This window comes from Ictalurus furcatus, chromosome 3, assembly GCF_023375685.1.
Source record: "Ictalurus furcatus strain D&B chromosome 3, Billie_1.0, whole genome shotgun sequence".
In the NCBI taxonomy this organism is placed as follows: Eukaryota; Metazoa; Chordata; class Actinopteri; order Siluriformes; family Ictaluridae; genus Ictalurus; species Ictalurus furcatus.
In genome coordinates this window covers 9,382,329-9,406,776 of record NC_071257.1, presented here as the reverse complement: position 1 = coordinate 9,406,776, position 24,448 = coordinate 9,382,329, and the positions used below count along the sequence as shown (strand labels likewise).

Here is a 24,448-nt window from a genome sequence, read left to right as displayed (position 1 = left end):
TGAACTGTCTTTCTTACAGGGATGACAGCAGTCAGGAGTGGGAGGAAGGGGAGGAGTTTGAGTGTTACCCCCCTGGGATGAAGGTGCAGGTGAGGTATGGGCGAGGTCGCAATCAGAAGACGTACGAAGCCACTGTGAAAGAGTCAGACCTGGAGGGGGGAGAGGTGCTCTACCTGGTACACTACTGTGGCTGGAATGTCAGGTAAGGCAGGACCCTGGGAATTCCTTATGTATTAAAAAAGAAAAAGAAAAAAAAAAGTGGTCGCTTCTTCTGAGAAAAGGATCCAATTTCTAGTTAAACCCTGATGTCACTGTGTCAGCTTTTTCTAGCCCAATCTCAAAGCATCTATAGCGTTTCATTGTGGCCATCTAGTAGTTGATGAACTCAGATGTGTTTCTCTGACATTTAATTAAATGGAGTACTGGCATTCTGTTTATCCATAGGTTGAACTTGTCTGGAAAACAAATGCTCTGAGATGATTTCGAGTTATGGAAATAGTGAATCCCCAGCATGACTTTGGTGTCTGTTTCTGATGGATTAGGATCTCTTAGTAATATGTGTTAGTGTTGGGGAAAACTGCTTCCATTATATAACGTGGGCAGGTGGACTAGGTTTTTTCACTGAATTGTCGGAACACTGTGACAGGGTCACTCATTTTATTGGCAATATTTACACAAAGCATTAGGATTTTACAGATTTAGAAGAAGTTTATTTGTGCAATATGTTTGACTGAATACACTTAACATTTAAGGAATAGTCTAATCATAATCATCATTTCCTCTTTCAGGACAGAACTCTACTTAAACCTTCATATATGTGTTAATCAAGCTGTCATATTTTTATTCATGTTGAAAAAACATCATGAACATTTTCAGCACAATTGTACTGCCAACCTCATCTTAACCATGAAGATAATGGTGTATTTTGAGAACTGTGTGATGTTTCAGTGTTAATGTTATTAAGTTAACAGTTGTAACAAGGGATGCATCGATACAGGTATATGGTACATAATACCATGCTCATTTACTTGTACTCGGAAAATATGTGCCAATACCAACAGTGATGCTATGTGATGTAACATGAAATGCCAACGATCTGCACATATTACACGAGTAATGATGCAGTCAAAGCAAAAAACTGTGCTCTGTGAAAATATCAAGTGGAACTTTGCATCTTTGTCTGATAAAACATTGTAAATATAAAACTCAACCCAAGGAGTACGTTGCTAACAGCATACACTAGGTGAGAAAAAATGTTTACAAACAAGCCTGAAGAGTGAAAATAACAGTGCTTACTCAGTATGTTGTTCTTGATGATCTTTCCATTATTTGTCATTGGCATTGTGGGATTTCTTCGCAGTGATGACAAAAATGAACTTTACCACAAGTGTACAGAATTGATTTTTTGAGCTAAATGACATTTTCGTGACACACATCCATAACAAAACTGATTGATTAATGCTTTAGGCCAATTTACATCGGACACATTGTGTAAATATGTCATTCAATTCCTTTTGAAAATGCATTTCAAGCCATTAAAGACCTTCTAGAGGAGGTGGTGCCTTTGTTGTACATTTCAAGTTTGTTTTTTCCACATTAGTGAAGAGTAAACTCAATGGAGACCCACTGAGATCTTAAAATCACACTTTCTATGCACTCTGCACATTATTTAAAATCATAATCTACAAAGATGTTGTGACTGTGTAACCTGTAGTTGCAGAACAAAGTACACCCCATGGAAATTGTCGCCTTTTTTGACATATTTGGACGAGCAAAAATTTTATCATCTTTGAAACAGTGCCTATTAATGAAGTTGATATACTTGAACAAAACCACAAGGAAAATTAGCTTTTTCAATAGATGTGATATTCTTCTGTGGAAAAAGTAAGTACACCCTTGGTCTCAGAAGCTAGCATTGCCCCCTTTAGCAGAAATAACCTCTTGTAGGTGTTTTGGATAATTGTCCACCAGACTTGGTGGAATTTTTGACCACTCTTCCATGCAATATTCTTTCAGTTGCAAGATGTTTAAGGGTTTTCTTGCATGTACTGCCTGTTTCAAATCTTCCCATAACATTTCAATGGGATTCAAATCTGAGCTTTGACTAGACCATTCCATAGGCCTCCATTTCTTCTTTATGAGCCATTACTTGGATTTGCTAGTGTGCATAGGATCATTATCCTGTTGAAAGGTCCACTTTCCACAGTTCAACTTCAACTTTCGGACAGATGGCCTCACATTATCTTCAAGAACTCTTTGATATGATTCAGAATTCATAGGTGAATCAATGAATGCAAGCTATCCAGTCCCCGAGGCAGTGAAGCAACCCCAAACCATAACATTTCCACCACCGTCCTTCACAGTTGGTATGACGTGCTTCTCCTGAAAAGCTGTCTTTGGTCTGTGCCAAATATCTCTGCTGTTACTATGGCCAAACAACTCTCTTTGATTTGACTACACATTGTTCCAAAAGGCATAGTCTTTGCCTGTATGCTGTTTGGCAAACTGTAGTAGGAAAAAAAGCTTTTTCCTGACACGCGTCTCATACAAGTCAAATTTGTGCAATCTCTTTCTGACTGTAGAAGCATTGGTGTTCTTGGTGACTACTTGTTGCATCAGACAGTCTGGGCTGAATTTGGGCTGAATTTGCTGGGACGGCCAGTCCTGGACAAATTGGTCATTTGTTGATTATTTTCCTTACAGTGGAATGATGTATTTCAAATAATTTGGAGATCTTTTTAAATCCCTTGGTATGATGACACTACTCAATAGCAAAGGGAACCCCAGACACTAAGCAGGTTCTAATCACTGGCACCCAATCTTGAACACCTGATTCTAATTTTATGGATTTAAAGGTGTGATAAATGTAGGGATGTACTTACTTTTTCCATGTGACTGATCTGTTTTTTGTTCGTATAAATTGTGAAAATTAATACAAAATTTCAATTTTATGCCATTTGATAGTGTATCAACTTTATTAATAGGCACGGTTTCAAAGAGGATTAAATGTTTGCTTGTCCAAATATGTAAATAAATAAATGAATTCATATGGTGGTACTTATTTTTTCACATGACTGTACACTTTCTGTACACTGTTTTAGGTCATGTTCTTGGGTAAACAATTTTTGTTATTGCAGCCAGCAGCAGATAACTATACACAAAATAGGCTTAGTAGTAAATCCTTTTGAGCAAAGGAGACTTAGCAATGTGAATTGGACTTCTTTTAGTTTCTGGATGCTTTACATCCAGAATTAGCACCTGATTCATGACAGTTGGGCAAAAAACATTCAAGTACTTAAGATAAATGGTAAACAGGAGACTTAGCTTGGCTTGGCTGAGAGGGGGGCATGGTTGTCGGCGGAGATTCTCTTGAACTAGGCTTATCCCATTAATTATTAAATATTAAACAGTTAGTGTATCTCTCAAAACAAACAAACAAAAAAACCCAATCAACAGAAATGTAAATTCACCTACTCTTAACGGATATTAACGATTGATTGAATAGGAGTTGCCAAGACAGATTAAAAGCGAAGTACGCTGTTTCTCTTTCTCCTGCCAGTAGTCCTTATGGAAATGCAGCTGATATGTATCCGGTGTGGACTGACTGAGGTCTTGACATGACTCTTATAAGAAGGTTACTCATTTAGGTATCCGAAAGTATCAAAAACATGTTCTCATTCTCAGTCTGAAAAAAAATTGTATCGATACATCTCTAGTTGTTACAGGTTGAGTGTGTATTTGTTCTGTCATGTCTTTTAGACTAGCTGAACTTTAGTGCAGACTATTCACGTAACTACTTCTTTCTCAAAAGGTACGATGAGTGGATTAAAGCCGACAAGATTGTCCAACCAGCTAATAAGAATGTTCCCAAAATTAAGCATAGGAAAAAAATAAAGGTAAAAAAATGCTTACCCGTTTGCACCTTAAAATATTTTTTTTCCAAAATGAAATGATTGGGACAAAATGTTCTTTTCTTCTTTTTGTTTAGAACCAAACTGAAAGAGAAAGAGACCGAATAGAAAATTTAAATGACAGAGAAGACCTTCCTCCTACAAACAGATCGTCAAAACCTGTCTCTGGCAATGATGATTTTCCCAAAATGGAAGAATTTATAGATGCAGATGGCCAGAAGAGTCCTGTTAAATCCCTTAAGATCACCTCCAATCTCAATGGCCTTCAAGGTTAGTTCTGAGATGCTGGTCATCATTTGCACTGCATGCTTTATTTAACCTTTAACTGTTTTAGTCCCCTACATTTGTTTGTAACATCACGGGCTATAAACAGGAATAAACATATCCTGGCAAGGAAGTCAGTTTACTTGAATGTAAAAGGACAGTAGATGTGACGAACAAGTTTGTTTCTGGTAGTCCTTAGTTTTGCTTTGTGCCATCGAGAATTATTGGCATGCTTCGTGAAAATAAGGATAAATAAGTAAAGCACATTGAAGTACAGATATTTTTGACATTGTATAGTTTTATTTTATTTTTTAATTGTGCATTTTATTTGCATTTTATTATATTTCTATGCTATCATTCTTGCCCTAGAGAGAATAACATTGAGTTGTTCAATTCAACACTGAGTCTTTTCCTATACTAACAAAGTTGAAGACGCATGTACATGGAACTTCTTTTAAACATAAGCATGGCGTATGCTAAATCTTCAGTCAGCTGCATATTTTATTAATAGCATATGGCTATGTACAGACCAGCCTGCTCTATGTTTATACTGTGGCATTTCTTTTGTCATAATGACTAGTTTTTTTTTGTCTTAATTTATGAACAAAATTTTCTCAGTAGTATCCTTAGTCCCTCACCTAGTGAACTAGAATGATGACATCTTTTTGATAGAGACTACAAAGCACTTCTGTAAGTCACTCTGGATGAAGGCATCTGCTAATTGCTGTAAATGTCAGTAAATAAGCAGTTTAAGCTTGATAGTATAATCCATAGATAAAAGTTTGTAATCCCTGAAAATTATTTGATTTGAAGTCGATCAATTGACGTTTACATTAGTTAGTCTTCTTATGCATGAATTTAAACACATGCACACAAACAGATTTCCATGAATACCAAATTAAATGTAAAATCCTTTTTTTGTTCATTTCATGCAATCAATTTAGCTAATTTTTATGATTGGCAATAATTCTGGAGGGCACTATATATCTAGGTGTATTTTAAGGCTTTGAATTTGCAAGCCTTGGAAGCATAGGCCAACAGAAAATAAGAGGGTGCACAATGATTTTTTTTTCTTCATACTGTAAAACAAAAATTAATTGGAAGAACTGCTTATTCATTAAAGTAGTGCACTGACCTGTCTCCTAGGCACAACACTTTTGCCTACTCGATATTTTCCATATTGTTGCTTGTAGCTCACAGTTGCTAAAAACAATTCTAGTTGATATAATCGGGGTCTCATTTATCAAAGCGTGTGTAGTACAAGTTCTAAATGTGTGCGTAAGAGCTGCACATATGCACAAGAAAATTGGTACATCACACACACGTATGCATTATGCACATATGGCCATTTGATAAATCCCCACACATTCTAAATTGATGTGCTCATGCACATCCACATAAAGAACTGCTCCCAAATTATGTGGTAAATTACTGAACTATTTCCCTTTAAAAAGCACAGTAGCCTGTTACGGACGACATGAAGCATGTCAAAAGATCTATAAACTTCACTATGAACTTCACTGACAATAAAGTAAAGGTACTGTGGCATGAAGAATGCTTTATTTGGCACTTTTCTGACATGTTTGTCTAATATCTAAATACAATAGAAAAATTTGCGTATGCATTCAATTTCCGAATAACAAATTTGATAACTCTCCAATGGCAAGATAATATGTCATTTTTGCTCATTTCCACTGCCAGTTTGTAACAGAGGTGGAGTTCTAACTCTCAGCACAGAGTTTCCATTGTTGCCTAAAAACACATTCCCTCTGCAAAGCTGCATTAGCCAAATTTTCAAATAAGGCATAATACCAATCTATCTTTTAATGTGCCTTATATACAATTGTCATCTGTCCACATCTTGTGAACACCAAAATCAGTAATTACTCTCACTTATACTGATATGATTAACAATAAGTGGAATAGTCAGTTTACCTGCAATTACTCTTCTAAAACTAGTTCCTGCATATGCATGATCAGGAGCGTGTGGAAGTATACTCACATCCTCACACATAAGCAAAATTTTTAATAAATCCCATTCAATACATAGAAGCATGCGTACGCACGGTTTACGCACAAGAGTATGTGTATGCACGGTTGATAAATGAAGCCCTTGGTTCCCTTCAAAATCACTTCATAACAGAGCCACCACTGTTGCTTCATCCTGATGAAGGCAAAAGCCTGCTTTGACAGTTACTTGAGTATTTTGTGTGTGTGTGTGTGTGTGTGTGTGTATGTTTGTAATAGCACCTGAGAGCTCCAGAGATCACAGCATACATGAGCAGGATGAGAAAGGTGAGCATAATAATGACTGCCCAGCAGGCCAGCTAAGCCCTCAGAGAAGAGCTCCTCCAGAACTCCATTATACAGCCCTACAATGGGAAAGTGAGCCATCCACTGAGGGACACAAAGCTTCAGTGAGTATGGGCACTGCAGAGGTATCATCCAGCCAATACAGTCCAGAAACAAATAAACAGTTAGTAACAGAGGGGGAGGCCTCAAGCATCAGGAGAAGAAAAGCTGATGTAACTACTGAGCATACACATAAAATCCAGTTCAAAGGCAAAACCAGGGGCAGCAAGTTGAGTGATTGGCTGTCAGAGAGTTCACTTAAGAAGCTGGAAGAGAGAAACATTGGTCCCCGGGATGGAGGCATGCAGTCCAGCAGCAGTTCTGAGGATGAGGGTGATCCTCTAATGGAATCCCAGGCGAAAGAAGAGCTACTAATGCACCACAAAGCCAAGGGCATGCCCTCAAAGAAGTACAATGGCCTGAAGGAAAAAGCCAAGGGTGGCCGGTCTTCAACATTCTGGGAAGTCCCTGACAAGCGAGCTAAAATTACCTCTGGAATGGACGACAGGACACCTGGCTGCCGTACCAAAGGCCAGAAGGATGTATGGTCCAGTATTCAGGCTCAGTGGCCTAAGAAAACCCTCAAAGAGCTGTTTTCTGATTCAGACACTGAAGCTGCAAATTCTCCTCCTCCAGTGGTACCTGGCCTGAGCGATCCTGAGCCCGAGCGCGAGCAGAAAAGTGAAAAACCTGAGGAGCCACAGGAGAGCCAAGAGAACAACCAGGAGTATCCCAGCAGTGGAAGCAATTCCATCCTCAACACACCACCCACCACGCCAGAGTCTGCTGAGGTCTTGCATGAAATGCACTCATCCTCACCACCCCCTCAGAGTTCTGTCCTGGCATCCTGCTCTCCAGCCACATCCTCACCAGCTGGGCCTTTGATTGAGGAGTGTGTTGGTGGGCGCAGTGAGTCTGACACTAGTACGGTAGAGATGGATACTGTGAGCTGTGAGTTTCACATGCTTCCTCAGGAAGAGCAGTCAGGATCCTCCTCCAAAGCTTTTGATGCAAACCTGTCCAGCAACAGCAGCTGTAGCCTGAGTTTGAGCAGCAGCAGTCAGCAGGAGAGTGAGCAGAAAGCCAAAGGTAGGCAATAAATTAAAATGTTATTTTTTTTACACATTTTTCTTTTTGTAGCATTGCTGCCTCACTGCGTCAGGGTCCTGGGTTTGATTCTCAGCTCAGGTTACTGTCTGTGCAGAGTTTAAGTTCTCCAGTGTTTACATCGGTTTCCTTCAGGTTCTCTTGTTTCCTCCCACTGTCCAAAAACATTGCAGTAGGTGGATTGGCAATGCCAATGTAGATTTTATGTGTGTGTGTGTGTGTGTGTGTCTCCCACCTTGTGCCTAGTGTTGCCGATATTGGCTCTGGAATTGCCATGTCCCTGACCAGCACAATGCAGTTAATGCATGAATGAATGAATGAAAAAAGTAATAAACATATTTTGCTGATCAGTATTATACAGTAGGTTTGGTTTCAAGTACTCAGTAAGCTACTCCAATAAACCCTCCATCAATTCTTAAAAAGATTGAGCATGTAACCTTATTGTTGCTTCTCTCTTGCTTGCTGGTTCATTACCTAGTCTCATCATCTAATCAGAAGCGGCATAAAGACTCCCAGGGAGGTGGAGCATCAAAGAAACACAAACAAAGTCACAAGACCTTGAACTTGCATCCCAAAACGAACCACAAAACAGGTAACATCAATAACACAATTAACTGTTTAAATTTGTTGCAAATTTTGGTGTAAATATTGATTAACAGGACTTTTTTTTGTAGTTTCTATAATCCTCTGCATGCACAACAGAGAGGGAACAATAATAATAATAATTATAATAATAATAATAACAATAATAATAACAATTCACTGTGAAAGATTACACATTGGGATAATGAACAATTCAGGCATTTAAGCTATGTAAAAACTAATTTTACATCAGGCTCAATCAGGTGTAAGAAGCACTTCTTACTCTCTAGCCAACAGCAGTGACAGTGAGGACCAATGTCTCAGTGTGAGCGCTGCCAAATCATTTATCTCCAAGAGCAGCACACAGGACATGAAGGCCATAACTCCACCTAAGGGCTCTGCTCGGACACCATCATCCCATAAATACCACAAACATGGGGACGCTGAGCATCTGCATCCCAAAGAACAGCATAGCAGCAGCCGGGGTTCCCGCACTTACAAGTGGAGTTTTCAAATGTGTGAGTAATTTACGCAGTTCAACGTAATCACTTTAAAGACTTCAATGAAATCACCCTATTAGCTTAGTGAATTCTGTCATCAGATTGTTCATGTTAAATGCATTCATATATTTGGCCTTATTTCTCTTTCAAACCTGCTTTTGTAGCTGATTTAGAAAAGATGAGTAGTCTAGAGAAGATAGCATTCCTTCAGGAGAAATTGCAAGACATCAGGAATCACTATCTCTTGCTCAAATCCGAAGTGGCCTCCATTGACAGAAGACGGAAACGTATGAAGAAAAAGGAAAGAGAAAGTAAGTTTTCAGGTTTTTAATTAAGGGTCTATTAGCTTAAAGAGTAAAATGTTAGATTTAATTAAAGGGTATTTTCTAATCTAATTTGTCTAACTAGTGACTGCAATTTGTCTAACTATCGACAGCCCATGGGTAATTCTTAGTAGTACTGTGAGGTCTGTAATGCAGGTGTTTCACATCCAGTTTGCCTCCTGCCTTTCATTTTACCTTTACCATGTGAATACACATTCACTAGGGCTTAAGTTAGATTATTTTTGGCCAGTAAAGAATATTTTTGGCTTTAAAAACTCAGTAGTAGTTGTAGTAGAATGAGTCTGTACATTTTCCTGATTTCCAGAGTTTTGAGGATTAAGGTAGAAAAGTTAAAATGCTTCTCTCTAAAATGCTTATGCGATATACATCATTAGGTAAGTAGGCTTTTATTGTTGTTCCTCTTATAACAAAGAGATATAAAGTTAGGATCAAATTACAGTCATCTCTGAAACTATTGGAACGGCAAGGCCAATTCAATTGATTTTGCTGTTAAAAAGTGAAGACATTTGGATTTGAGTTTAAAAAAAAAAAAAAAAGTGAATATGAGAAGAAAGTTTAGAAGTTCAGCTTTTATTTCCTGGTATTTACATGTAGATGTGTTAAACGACATAGAACAATGGTTACGTACGTAACCGCGGTTCTATGAATTTCAGATGACCGCCAGAGACGGTGATTTCTGTTGGAATTCAGCAGTCATTTGGGTATAACACTTTAGTGCTCACACTGGGCACAACAGACTCGCATTCGACCCCTGCTCATCCTCCTGAGTTGGGGGCTCAAAAGCTGACAGACTGTGGGGCTGGTTCGTATAAGATGAAGAAAACGTCTTTGGGAGAAATGAAGGGTTCGGCCATAAAATTACCCCTGTGTTCCCAGAACTCCAGCGTAGGCACTCTCGGCTTACTGATAAGGTGTGCAATTCACCTACTCATCTAGCCGATGCCATGGCTAAGAGGAAAACTGTTTTCATAGACTGCCACCTCAATTCCGACCTCTCTAGACGTTCAAATGGAGGCTGACACAGTGCCTCTAATACGAGAGGCAAGTCGCAAGAGAATACTTGGTTTCGTCGAGGAGGTCTCAGACGTTGAGCACCTTTTAAGGAAGTGGGTCACAAGGGTGTGGGACCCAATCGTCATGCCATTTACTTTATTATGCATGGCTGAGATGGCAGCTATGTATACCTTGATGGTCAAGGCTGCAAGGCCTCCATCAAGATGGGATTGGAGAAAGCTGAGGATTACCGGTATGGGACAGCGTGTTGGTTCCTGATTTTGTGCCTGGAACCACACAGAAAAGAGCTTCCATCTGTTAGTGTACACTGCATTGGTGGGAGGTGCATGGGAGTTGTGGATGGTCTGAACAACTGCTGGATCACACAGCCTTAGTAATGGTTCTGGCCCTTCAGAGGCCAGACCCAAAGTTGCAGATGGGATGGGTTCGGGTGCCAGATTTGACCCTCCAGCTGTGAGAGGAGATACCTCCTCACAGGGAGGCACCAAGGCTTCTTGTACAATAATCTGTGTAATATTGGAAACCACACCCTCCCTGGCCATTTGGGGGCTACTAGTAGCACCTTGTGATTGCCCGTGAGGATCCTGTCTAGGGAGGGCAGTATCAGCGGTAGTGGAGGGAAAGCACACTGCAGTCGATTTGGCCACACATGGGCCAGCGCCTCTTGGCCCAAGGGCCTTGTTGGTTCCCCCAGTGAAAACCAAGGGGGACAGTGTGTCGTTAGCAGTGAGGTGAGAAGGTCCACCTCTGCCCTGTCATGTCTGTGCCAGATTGCTTACACTTCTTTGGGGTGTAGCTTCCATTCGCCAGGGTGGAGGCTGTGCCAGCCTAAGGGAACCCCCTGGGTAAAATGCTCTTCTCCTCCATGGGCGTAGGCACCCTAGGCCACTGGCAGTGATTCTGACCAGCTTGTGCCTGTGTTGTGTGGGATGCAAGCTGAGGTCGTTCAGCCAGATCTGGAGAGGCCGTAATGACAGAAGGCCCAAAGGGACCCCCGATGAGGCTGCTGTGAGAATACCTAGCAGTCTCAGAAATGAGAAGCCATCATCAACTGTGAGTCCAACTGGGCATCAATGAGTTCCTTCCATAATTCACTGTAAGCCCTAGCTTGCTAACATGGGAGTCCAGCAATGCTGATTCTCTGAGGGCATCTACCCTTGACTGGGAATAGATCAACCAGTCATCCCGGTATGGGAAAATTCGAATCCCCCTGGCCTGTAATGGAGACAATGCTACTGCTACACACCTGGTGAAGACCCTTGGTGCCAGTGAAATCTCGAACGGCAGCCCACAAAACTGGTAAGCCTTCCCTCGAGGGCAAAACGGAGAAATTGCCTGTGCTGGGGCGCGATTGGAGCGTGAAAATACCGATGATTGTAAACCAAGCGTTCTGCCAGATGCCATGCAGCACGTCCACTGTACGTAGCATGTGGAACTTGAAACGCTTGAGGTTTGTGTTCAGAGGTCTTAAATCCAGAATGTGGTGAAATCCACCATCTTTCAATTTTAATTTCAATTTTATTTTATTTGTATAGCGCTTTTTACAATAGACATTGTCTCAAAGCAGCTTTACAGAAATATCAACATGGTATACAGATATTAAAGGTGCGAATTTATCCCAACTGAGCAAGTACTGAGTGGCGACGGTGGCAAGGAAAAACTCCCTAAGATGTTTTAAGAGGAAGAAACCTTGAGAGGAACCCGACTCAGAAGGGAACCCATCCTCATCTGGGTAACAACAGATAGTGTGAAAAAGTTCATTATGGATTTATATGAAGTCTGTATGGCCTTAGGAGCAGCCGTAGTCCCAGCAGTCTGGAATTAGAGAAGATTTGAGCTCCATCCAGAGGCAGAAAGGATCTGGATCTCTAGTATCTCCATAAATTCATGTGGGGCTCGGCGAAAGGAGAGAGGGAGAAAAAAGATTATTATGACTGCGAAGTAGTAGAACAGAATCTAGTCAGGGTAGGCTTGAGTAAACAAATACGTTTTAAGCCTAGACTTAAACACTGAGACTGTGTCTGAGTCCCGAACACTAATAGGAAGACTGTTCCATAACTGTGGGGCTCTATAAGAGAAAGCTCTTCCCCCTGCTGTAGCCTTCACTATTCGAGGTACCGTCAAATAGCCTGCATCTTTTGATCTAAGTAGGCGTGGCGGATTATATAAAACCAAAAGGTCGCTTAGATATTGTGGCGCGAGACCATTTAGTGCTTTATAGGTTAATAAAAGTATTTTATAGTTAATGCGAGATTTTACTGGGAGCCAATGCAGTATTGATAATATCGGTGTGATATGGTCGTACCTTCTAGTTCTAGTTAGGACTCTAGCAGCTGCATTCTGGACTAACTGGAGCTTATTTATATTCCTACTGGAACATCCAGACAGTAAGGCATTACAGTAATCTAATCTAGAGGTGACGAATGCATGAACTAGTATTTCCGCATCATGTAGTGACAATATGTTTCTTATTTTAGAAATATTTCTGAGATGAAAGAAGGCTATCCTAGTAATATTATCTACATGAGCATCAAATGATAGGCTGGAGTCAATAATCACTCCAAGGTCTTTAACTGCTGCACATGATGAAACAGAAAGACCATCCAGAGTAACCATGTGATCAGAAAGATTACTTCTAGCTACACGTGGGCCTAATAAAAGTATTTCTGTTTTATCAGAATTAAGTAGAAGGAAGTTAGTTAACATCCAATGTCTAATGTCCTTTACACAATCCTCAGCTTTACTAAGCTTCTGTCTGTCCTCTGGCTTCACTGAAACATACAACTGTGTATCATCAGCATAACAGTGGAAGCTAATTCCATGTTTACGAATAATTTGACCTAGGGGTAGCATATATAAAGTAAAGAGCAGTGGGCCTAAAACAGAACCCTGTGGAACTCCAAAAGTAACCTCAGTACGCATGGAGAATTCACCATTTACATCTACGAACTGATAACGATCGGTCAGATAAGACCTGAGCCAGGAGAGGACTGTTCCCTTAATACCAACAACATTTTCTAATCTATCAAGGAGAATAGTGTGATCTATAGTATCAAAAGCTGCACTAAGGTCGAGTAACACAAGCAGAGAGACACAACCCTGATCGTAGGTCAGTAGAAGGTCATTTACTACTTTAACTAATGCTGTCTCTGTGCTATGATGAGGTCTAAACCCTGACTGATACATTTCATGAATGTTATTCCTATCTAAGTACGAGCATAACTGCTTTGCTACAACCTTTTCTAAAATCTTAGAGATGAAGGGGAGATTTGATATTGGTCTATAGCTGGACAATTGAGACGGGTCAAGATCAGGTTTTTTAATCAAGGGTTTAATAACTGCTAATTTAAGTGATTTAGGTACATAGCCAGTGCTTAGGGAAGAATTGATTATATTTAGAAGTGGTTCAATTACTCCTGGACAAATCTGTTTAAACAAACATGTAGGTACGGGATCTAGTATGCAAGTTGATGAATTGGCTGAAGAGATTAATGTAGCTAGTTCGGTCTCTCTAAGTGAAGCAAAATACTCTAAACATTGATCTGATATTGCTACATTGTCATGTAATGGGTTTGTTACAGTACTGTCCGGTTTTAATTTAATGGCCTGTATTTCACGTCTAATATTTTCAACCTTATCGATGAAAAATTTCATGAAATCTTCACTGCTATGTAATGATTGAGTGTTTCTCTCTGTAGTGGTTTTATTCCTAGTTAATTTTGCTACTGTGTTGAAAAGGAATCTAGAATTGTTTTTGTTGTCTCCTATTAAGGCGGAGAAATAGATTTTTCTAGCATCGCCAAGAGATTTCCTATATTTCAGTAGGCTCTCCTTCCATGCTGTTTGAAATATCACCAGATTGGTTTGATGCCATTTACGTTCTAATTGTCGAGTTGTCTGTTTTAAGGTTCGCGTTTGATCGTTATACCAGGGTGCTAATTTTTTTTTCTCTAATTATTTTCCTTTTGAGTGGAGCCACTCTATCTAGCGTGTAGCGGAGTGTTGACTCCAAGCTTTCAGTCGCCTGATCGAGTTCTATGTGATCTGACGGTGATCCAAATCTAATTGATGTTTCTGCGAGGTTATTTATGAAGCTCGGTGCAGTAGCTGATGTGTAGGTACGTTTTACGCGGTAGCGAGGCGAGGTGGAAATATTATGATCAATTCGTATTATGAACGAGATAAGATAATGGTCTGAGACAACTTCAGACTGCGGAAGAATGATAATATTTTCTATACTTAGTCCGTATGTTAGTATGAGGTCAAGAGTGTGACCACCATTATGAGTAGGCCCGATTACGTTCTGATTAATCCCTACTGAATCTAAGATGGACACAACCGCTAATCTTAGAGGGTCTTCCAGGTTATCAAAATGAATATTAAAGTCTCCGACGATTAATCTTTCTTTGCGATAATAAAATAAGTGGAATAGAATCCACTGATCTGTAAAGCACTGTCTAATTGCTCAATGGCACCCTTCTTCAGGAGAGCCCAGACCTCCTGGCGTAGGGCCAGAGCCTTGTTTGGGTCCTTGACTAAGATCACTTTGACTCCCTGTAACCTCTGCGGTCGACGTCTCAATTGAATGTTGTAGCCCTGTGACAAGGTTGATACAACCCAGGGGTCTGATGTAAGTGCTTCCCAGCATCTGAACTACTGGTTGGTCAAGCACCCAACCACGGCACAGTCATTGTCTACCCTTTCGCCCCTTATAATTTCTGGAGGGGTGACGGCACGAAGTCTGGCCTCGCTGTGCCAAGCGAGGGGGCTGGGTGGGGGTTGGTTGACGAAATCTTTCTGGGCATTGTGCTCTCGGCTGGGTAATTGGCTGTGGTATGTACTGAGCCGTATTTGTTGCCTCAGAGGGCCTCTGTCCAGCGGGTTGTTCACGATGCAGACTAGCAAACTGTTGTCTGGCCTGTGTAACCTGTGGGCTGCGCTCCAGGGCTTGCTGTGCAGCCGGGCCAAACAGTTCCCCAGGAATAACAGGGAGAGAGCAGAGGGCTCTCCTGCAGGGTTCCAAAAGTGGAGACTGGGTCAGCAATATTTGGCATCGGGCGAGGGTTAACGAAGACATTAGCCTCCCCAACTCCTTGGTCATATAGGCGAATGTCTGCAAAGAGGCGTCACTCAGACTCTGGGCAAAAGGGTCAACCTCCGAAGCCTGCAATGTCTGGGACAGGGCCAGCATAGGGTGTGACATGGACACATGTCACAGTTGTCATCTGACAACTGGCACTGTGGCCGGGGGTAGCATGCATCGGGCTGAAGTGCTTCATCAGGTGATAGCACAAGGGCGGCAACATATATATTGTGCATGCGGTCAAGGCCATGGTCGGATGCATCCTGCATATTAACTAGTGCTCTACAGTCTGTTGGTAGATGAGAGAAACATCTGGGGTCTGCCAGCACCTCTGCAGCTCCTCGGTATATGGAGCTGAGGGTGGGACACAGAGCTGCGGACTGAGAGGTCTTCCTGAAAAAGGTGCTCTGAGGAGTCACCTGGACAGGTGCTGCATCTAATTCCAGACGTGCCAAGGCCAGTTATACCACAGGCCTGACTGATGTCTGACTGGTCTCCAAGTCCTTCAGTGTACTGTGGCTTGTCGCCTGCGAATTGGGATGAGATGAATCGGAGCACTCACCTGCCCCCTCCTCGTCATAACCTCCCCCGATAACTACTCTCTCCGAAGCCCTAGTGAAGAGTGCATCCTCCTCCTGGGTCTCAAAGGCTGGTGACAGTATTGAGGCAGCACCCTGGGAGGAGACTGCCATGCAGCTGCAGTGGGACCACTAGCAGGCTGTGCACTGGGTGGCTGCAGATTAGGGAGCAGAGACTTAATCTTTGCAAATTCAGAAGCCAAGGTGTCTACCTTTCTGAGTTTCCCCTTACCAGCGGCCCCCTGCGAATCGGTCTTACAGCACTTATGAGAGCTGGGAGACATGGCCTGTGTAGGATGCGGTTGAGTGCCCAACCTGCCCTCTAGCTGGGCCAGCCTGGCTGCCCGTGCTGCTAAGCTCATGGAGCTGCAGTTCATGCATGCCATCTCCGTCAATCCCTCTGTTAAGTGGTCAACCCCCAGGCAAGAGGGACATCTCTCATGGCCATCCTCTAGTTCCAGAGGGGCCAGGCAATCAACACATCTCATAAACATGGGTACCAGCAGTAATTACTATCCACATGGGTTTTAGCATGTGACCACTTTGCCAGGTGGTAATTGAGCACAAAGAGAGAAATATATAAACTTTGCCGTATCTCTGCAAAAAATTAAAGAAATCCACAAACTAAATCACGGGGACGAAAAACAATCCTCCATTTTGATCACCCCCTTCAGGGTGCGTTGTGTAGCCTCTCCTACCACAACGAGTCAATTATGAGAATTAAACAATAGCAATATTGGGAAATTATTCCTCTATGATAACTATTCCTTGCGATGCAATATGGTGCAGTTAAGAGCGAACACGCTCAAACTGTAGCCAATAATTAAATAAATTCACGAGCTAAATCACGGGGGGCGAAAGCAATCACCAGTTTCAATCAACCCCAATCAGGGGCATTGTGTAGCCACAACCAGTCAATTATGTGAATTAAACAATAACAATATTGGGGAATGATCCCTCTATGGTAACTATGCATTATATGCAATATGGTGCAGTTAAGAGCGAACATGCTCACAATATAGCCAATAATTAAGTAAACTGACAAACTAAATCACGGGGATGAAACACAATTCAATGAATCCCAATCGGGGTTCGTTGCTTACCAACAGCGCGCTTTCAAAAATGAAACAACCAAAATCGTGGGGAATAACTCCACATTACATATAAACAGAAAATTACGGGAGGGGATTCCAACCCGACCTCAAGTATTTAGCATTGTATCAGCGTTAAAGCAAGAAACACCAAACTGAAAATGAACTGTAAACTGCTGATTGCCGAATTAGAGTGTGCCCACTCCTAAACGGCGTTGATAGCAGAGTCACTTTCCTCTTGCTGGATAGCATACTATCTGAATTTGTATAATCACAAAAAACGCTAACCACAGTCTTTCGAGGACGACAGTTCATAGCTCCAACCCTACTTCGGGTTACAAGACTACCAGCGGTGCCTGCACTCCTGAAACCTGCTCACCAATGTGAGAAGATAACAAGAGGTCGTTTCCAGGGTGACCGTGCCTTTAGTACCGGGGCAAAAGGTACATGTCACCCAGGTCACAGGTGACTTTGTTGATATAAACACTCGACCTGCACGTACACATGATGGACATCCAGGTGCTGAAAAAGCACCACCCCTGGCGGTCAGTAGAAATGAAATAGAGCCTTTTGTATCAGACTACCCAATTTGTAGGTGAGCAAAAATATGGAAATATGTTACTGACCAGTGTTTCTTTTTACCAAGGTGTCCTTTTAGAATTATTTTTTTAAAACAATAAATAGCTCTGAACATCGACTCTTGGTTTTATCCTTCAGTTTCACCCGTGAAGACTGCATTTATTGTTAAAAAGAATAAGCCAATATGAAGATCAGAGAGCTGTATATGGTAGAAAAGCAAGCCATTTTGAAGCTGAGAAAAGAGAGAAAATCAATCAGAGGCATAGCACAAACATTGGGCATAGCCAGTACAACAATTTGGAATGTCCTGAAAAAGCAAGATGAAACATTGTGAAAACATTGTGAAAGCTGTGAAGAAAAAGCCAAAAACAACAGTCAGTTACATCACTAACAACCTCCAAGGGGCAGGGGTGAAGGTATCACAATCCACCATTTGAAGAAGACTTTGAGAGCAGAAATATAGAGGCCATACCACAAGATGCAAACCACTCATCAGCAGTAAGAATCAGAGCCAACATTAACTTCTGCCAAAGTGATGGAAAGGCCAAAATGTGGAGTAAGAAAGGATCTGCTCATGATCCAAAACATACAGGCTCATATGTGAAACATGGTGGAGGTAGTATCATGGCTTGGCCCTGCATGGCTGCTTCTGGAACAGGCTCATTAATCTTTATTGATGATGTAACTCATGAAGCTAGCAACAGAATGAATTCACATTTTGTCTGCCAGTTTATAGAGAAATGCATCCAAGTTAATTAGCAGGAACTTTATCATTCAGCACAACAGTGATACAAAACACACTGCCAATTCAACAAAGACTTTATCAGGGGGAAAAAGTAGAAAGTTTTATCCCAGCCAATTCAATCACAAGACATTAACCCGGTTGAGCATGCATTTCACCTCTTGAACAGGAAACTGAAAAGAGAACACACCCCCCCCCCCCCCCCCAAAAAAAACAAACAACAACTGAAAGAGGCTTCTGTAAAATCCTGGAAAAGCATCACAAAGAAGAAACCAACAATTTGGTGATATAAATGAGTCACAGGCTTTATGTAGTTATTGCAAGCAAGGGATATGCAACCAAATAGAATGTGTGTTATTTAATGTACTTAAAGACATTAATGTACTTTTTTTTTATACTTTTGCTTACCTAAAAAATGGGTGTTCTGATACAACCGTTTCTATGTTTTATGTTGTTTAACACATCTAAATAAAAAGCTGGAAATAAAAGCTGAAATCCTGAACGCTCGTCTCATGTCCATCTTTTGATTTCAAACCCAAATGTCTTTGGTGTATAGCACAAAGAATTAATTGGCCTTGCCATTCCAATAGTTTTGGAAGGGACTGTAAATATAGTTTCCCCAGAATCATGGTGCAACAATTAACATGGGACAGCATGACAAGTCGGAGAAGAGGATAAGTAACACAGAGACAGTCAACATGTCAACAAATATAATAAATACAGACTAAAGTATACAGTAGACTCTAAATTGTACAATAGACAACAAACTACAGTCCCCTCCAAAAATATTGGCATGACAAGGTCAGTTAATTATTTTTTGTTATATACTGAACACATTTGAGTTTGAGATCAAAAAGATGAGCATGAAACGATAGATCAGAATTTCAGCTTTCATTTCCTGATACGTTCCTGACATGTCATTTATGTGATCATTAGTATTGGAACAGATCGTCTTAAAATAAATAACACTTATTATTTGGCTGCATATATATTGCTTGCAATAACTGCATCAAGACAGAGACACACTGACATCACCAAATTGTTGCATTCTTCTTTTGTGATGCTTTTCTGGCTTACCACAACTTCTTTCAGTTGTTGTTTGTTTTGGGGGGCTTCTCCCTTCAGTCTCTTCTATAGGAGGTAAAATGCATGCTCAGTTCAGTTATGGTCTGAGTAATCTTGGTTCCAGAAATTTTGTAGTGCATCTTTGTATATCTTTGCAAAATCCAGCCTGGCCTTCTGATTCTTACTGCTCATGAGTGGTTTGCATCTTGTGGTACAGCCTCTATATTTCTGCTCTCAAAGTCTTCTTCAAATGGTGGATTATAAATCCTTCCCTGCTCTGTGGAGGTTGTCAGTGATGTTACTGACTGTTGTCTTGAAGTATTTCTTCCCAGCTCTCAAACAGTTTGTCATCAGCTACTGTTGTCTTCCTTGGTTGACCTCTTCGATGTTTGGTTGTTGGTACACCAGGGGTTTCCTCCTTTTTGAGGACATTTCAAATTGTTGTATTGACTATGCCTAAGGCTTGTGCAATAGCTCTGAACAATATTCCCTCTTTTCTCAGCTTCAAAATGGCTTGCTTTTCTCCCATATACAGCACTCGTGTTCATGTTGGTTTATCCTCTTTAACAAGGGAAGATATTCAGAGCTATTAATTGTTTAAACAATCAATCTAACACACTTGAGTCACATTTTCCAATATTTTTCATCACTTGAATAATAGGTAGGTTCAAACAGAAGTTGTCTTGTTCTAAGTTACATATAGATGTAAATATCAGAAAATAAAAGCTGAAATTCTGACCTATCATCTAATATTCATCTTATTTAATCTCAAACCAAAATGTCTTCAATTAATAGAAAAATCTAAAGAATTGGCCTTGCTGTTACAATACTTTCAGAAAGGACTGTATATTGTTAAGGTTGTTTTTTTAGCTTTCACTGTAGGTTATAATGAACATTTCCTTAATGCATGAAATAAAACAATTAACAAAACAATAAGTTCAATAAGTACAATAATTTAATTTCTATATGCTGCTCTCTATAACCGAAATTCCTCACCAGAAAACCTAAAACAGATCTCCATTTAAGCATATAAAAATATGCGAGATTTGATGAGTATGCTTTTCTGGGCAGAATATAGATCCAGAAAAGTAATAGGAACAGCTACACCACTGATACCAGGGCATAAAAAAAAAATCCAGTCAGGATTAATAATTAGGCCTAGGCCATTCCAATTGTATTTACTGGAACACAAAGGAAAAGTAGTCATTAGGGTGCCCTAGAACGACATGGTGGTTAATAAAAATGTAGCTGTTGGCTGAACAATTATTTTGAAAAATCCTACTTCATCTCTACGTTTTAATCATCCGCAGATTTTGCAAGCGGTAATTTAGGGTGGAGCTATGCACACAGGTGAGAGTATGAACTCCTCTTAAAGAGACAGTTCAGTACCTTTTGTGGCTTCATGCACTAATGCAATTGAATTAACCTGGAATTAGTATTAACCATTTTAGAACACTGAAAAGTTATGTTAATACACCTATAATCTTTATTTATTTGTTCAACACATCAACTTTAATATTAGTTCTCCATAATTAACATAGGATACAAGCACATTGCCTGTTCACTGCTGAAGTTGCACTGCTAGAGAACAGTGGAGAGTAAACTGAGGATAACCAGGCCCAGGGCTATGATATGGCAATGGTAGCATCAGCAACTAAGTTTCCACATAACTGGACCGGACAGAGTAGAAAGAAAAAAAAAACATTGGCTATAGGCTCATTGAACAAACACTAACTCACGTACTGTTCCTGCATTTCTGGGGGGGGGGGTTCAGTACACTTATAAAGGCAGTATTTTACAGGCAATATTCCTGAAAAAAATCTCAGTAATTTTCTTTTAATTTTTTTTTTTTTTTTAAATGTACCATGTGAATTTTTGAAAGCTAAACATAATCACTCGTCCAAATGGATGGAAACATCAGTAGATGCTATCTAACTGTTGTTGGGACCAGAGAAGGGGAAACAACTGTGATTCTTGTAGGTTTTTAGCAAGTGGGGGAGTAGGCCACTGCTTTTGAGCTACATGAAAAAACACTGTGAATAACGAAGTATCTTTTGCATTCTTTGCAGGCAGGCTAGCTTATGTCCTCCTTTTTTCCTCTGAATGGTATTGCCTGTTATTACAGAGGTTGAGTTCATATATACAGATACAGATATTCACATCGTAAGCTGTGACCAATGCCAGCAACTGAAGTTAAGGGGGATGTGTCTGCTCTGTCTCACACATCCCTGATAGCTGCTCCACCAGTTCATCCCAGGTGGCACCAGACTCCTCTAGGTTTCTTTCTAACTATCTGTTGGGTAACTCATCAGACTTGGACAGTAGAGGGTCCTCCTCGTTCCACTATTGTTTGTCTGAGCATTATTCCAACAAACATCACACGTATTTCAAAAGTTGACTGTTTGAGCTCAGTGGCAAAATTCATGTGCATCAGGTGGCATCTGAGCTTTCCTTGGCTATTCCAATGTAGGGCAGGCATTGTAATGTTCTTTCTTATGTAAAGAAAATCCACAGCACCGAGGACAGGAGCAAATGCCTATTTTATTAAAGCCAAAATTTGGCTAGACCACAAGCTCCATTAGTTTAGAGACTCATAAGCTAGTTTAGAGACCTGCCACAGCAGGATAGAAAGTTGACAGAAACTCTCAAAAGCAGTGCCCCTGTGGACTCACCAAATAAAAGATGTTTGTTGTTATAACACAATGGAGCAAGTAGCTGATTTAAAATTTTTTATGTATCAAAAGCTTTTGCAAACTAGCTAGGCACACATTGGACAAATGTGGGACAGCAAAAGGAATAAGCATTGGGCTGCACCTCACAGTGGTCTTTGCTTGATGAAGAGCAAAAGTTATGTTATAGGTTATATAGCTGGTACAACCCTTTACATCACCAGGTGTCATATGCACGTCCTACGAGATCACACAGCCACAACTGAGCAGAAAATTGTCCAGTTTCTTAAGGTTTCCTAAAAAAAGGGGCATCGTCTCTAAAAATGATGCAATTCCTACGTTTCACCCGGTATGGATATCAATAACCTCAAATTAAAGCTGAAATTCTGCACAAAACTGTCCTATTGTCACTGTGCAAGTACTTATTTGGTGATTTGTATCTCTTAAATATCTGTTATTTTCCATCTCCAATAACATTGTTTTGAAAGTGCAGCAAATTTTAAACTTGAGTACTTTCACTTAAGCAGGTGCAGCAGCAGTGTTGTACTCCTCTTCTTCCTCACCGTCATCCAGCTCACTGACAGCAGCTGTTATGTTGACACTTGCTGAGCCCACAGTCTCAGGCTCCTCACAGAACTCTGGGGTCTCGCTGGAGTGCAGGTGATGGGAAAAATTGTCTTGCAGCAAATGGCACTTAACCAGCATCCAGCTAAGCCTGTGGCATTCCCCCATGCTATGGGACAAAACTAACGCTGATGAATAGAGTCACCTGACCTGAGGCACAAAAAACTGAGCGGATTCAAAATGGAGCCAGACAACAGGAAGCACTATTTTCTATTGACAACTGTTTCCTCTGCAAGCTAAATACACTCAAGTGTACTTTTTTCATGATAAATTGGGTGGAATATGGTGTCAGAATGCATGCAACAGTCTTTTTACATGTTTTAAGTTCTGAGCAATAAACATGCCCATGTAGAATATATCCTTTCTGTGAAGTGTCAACAATACTGCATTTATAGACTGGAATAACAGTGAATTAGTTCTTTGTGTCTGTCTATCTCCTATTAAGACAAGAATGACTTAAAGTCCTGCATTCATAAATTAAATCAATTGTGGTGCTCTGTAAAAATGTCTCTCACTCTTATGCAACGCGCTTTACCTTTATGTTTCCTTGAAAATGTTACTACTCAATTAGTTGGTTTGGTCTGCTATTCCCTGACCAGGAAAAAGCTTACCATGATGTAGATCTTTATTCATAATGAAAAATATGTATGTGCAAAATACTGAAGTTGCCTCCAGTGTTTCCCCATTGTTCTATAACTTGCAGATCTATACTGGATGGCTACAAGTATGGAATCATATGCCTTTGTAATACATTTGTATATTGAGAGGTGTGTTTTGAGGTGACCTATTTAATATCTTGCACTGGTAATAATATTCTACTTTTTTTGTACAGTTTATACTTTTAACTGTATTGTCTGTGTATGATTGTGGTAAAACCATTTTTCTTTTCTTTTTTTTATTATATGGCTTTTTGTGGCACACTTAAGTTTCAGATTTAGTTTTCATATTGTTGCACATGCTTTTTCTTTCCTGTTTTGTCTGTATCTCCTTTTAGTTCTTGTGCTTAGCTTTTTAATGTGCTTTTAAAGTATTTTCCAATCTGTACATGGACTGTAAAGTTTGAGACCATGTATAACAGTGCAAATGTGACAAATTAAGTTGTATTTATCAAGTACATCAGACGATGGAAATTGTGTAATTTATTGTACAAATGTAAGCAGAAAAACACCAGTTTTAAATAAATGCCAATAGTTTGTGAGTTCTAATTGTAATTTTGTTATATATTAAAATTTGCATATGCATATTTGCATATTTTATACACTGCCCTGCAATGGACTGGGATCCCATCCAGGGTGTATTACTGCCTCAGACCCAGTGCTCCTGAGATAGCCTCCAGATCAATGTCACCCTGAGCATTAGTCACTCACACACTCTCACTCACACACAGAGAGAGAGAGAAAGAGAGAGGGCGGGAATGTCTACAATTCATATTGTCTTATAGTCTAGGCGTGCCTGCTCATACTTCTCTGTCCACTGTAAAACAATCTTAGGTGTTGTCTCAGTAACTCAACAGTTTCAACAGCTAACTTTTGCCTACAACTCGGTGGCTTCGTGGTTTGCATGTTCGCCTCACACCTCCAGGGTTGGGGGTTTGATTCCCACCGTGACCCTGTGTGTGCGGAGTTTGCATGTTCTCCCCGTTCTGCGGGGGTTTCCTCCCCCAGTCCAAAGACATGCATGGTAGGCTGATTGGCATGTCCAAAGTGTCCGTAGTGTATGAATGGGTGTGTGAATGTGTATGTGTTTGTGTGCCCTGCAATGGATTGGCACCCTGTCCAGGGTGTACCCTGCCTTGTGCCCGATGCTCCCTGGGATAGGCTCCAGGTCTCCCCGTGACCCTGAAAAGGATAAAGAGGTATAGAAGATGGATGAATGGATGGATGTTTTCATGAAAACCCTGCAGTTTTGCTTTATTATTAGTCCACATTCTCCTGTGTTAAGTG

General features: G+C 40.6%; 1 protein-coding gene across 4 annotated transcripts in view; it reads left to right on the top strand.

Annotated features, from left to right (window-relative positions):
- The window catches only part of arid4b (AT-rich interaction domain 4B), a 165,957-nt gene extending 142,254 nt beyond the window's left edge, over positions 1 to 23,703 (top strand). For 2 of the 4 annotated variants that reach the window (XM_053620694.1, XM_053620691.1), the window contains 8 exons: positions 20 to 202; positions 3,812 to 3,896; positions 3,989 to 4,181; positions 6,423 to 7,616; positions 8,113 to 8,226; positions 8,507 to 8,734; positions 8,881 to 9,027; positions 22,406 to 23,703. In XM_053620694.1, the coding sequence (XP_053476669.1) occupies positions 20 to 202; positions 3,812 to 3,896; positions 3,989 to 4,181; positions 6,423 to 7,616; positions 8,113 to 8,226; positions 8,507 to 8,734; positions 8,881 to 9,027; positions 22,406 to 22,545 (2,284 nt within the window). In that variant the 3' untranslated portion in view covers positions 22,546 to 23,703. The remainder of the gene's footprint in view (positions 1 to 19; positions 203 to 3,811; positions 3,897 to 3,988; positions 4,182 to 6,422; positions 7,617 to 8,112; positions 8,227 to 8,506; positions 8,735 to 8,880; positions 9,028 to 22,405) is intronic. The other 2 variants (XM_053620692.1, XM_053620693.1) reach the window with 2 other exon arrangements.
- The last annotated feature ends 745 nt before the right edge of the window (positions 23,704 to 24,448 follow it).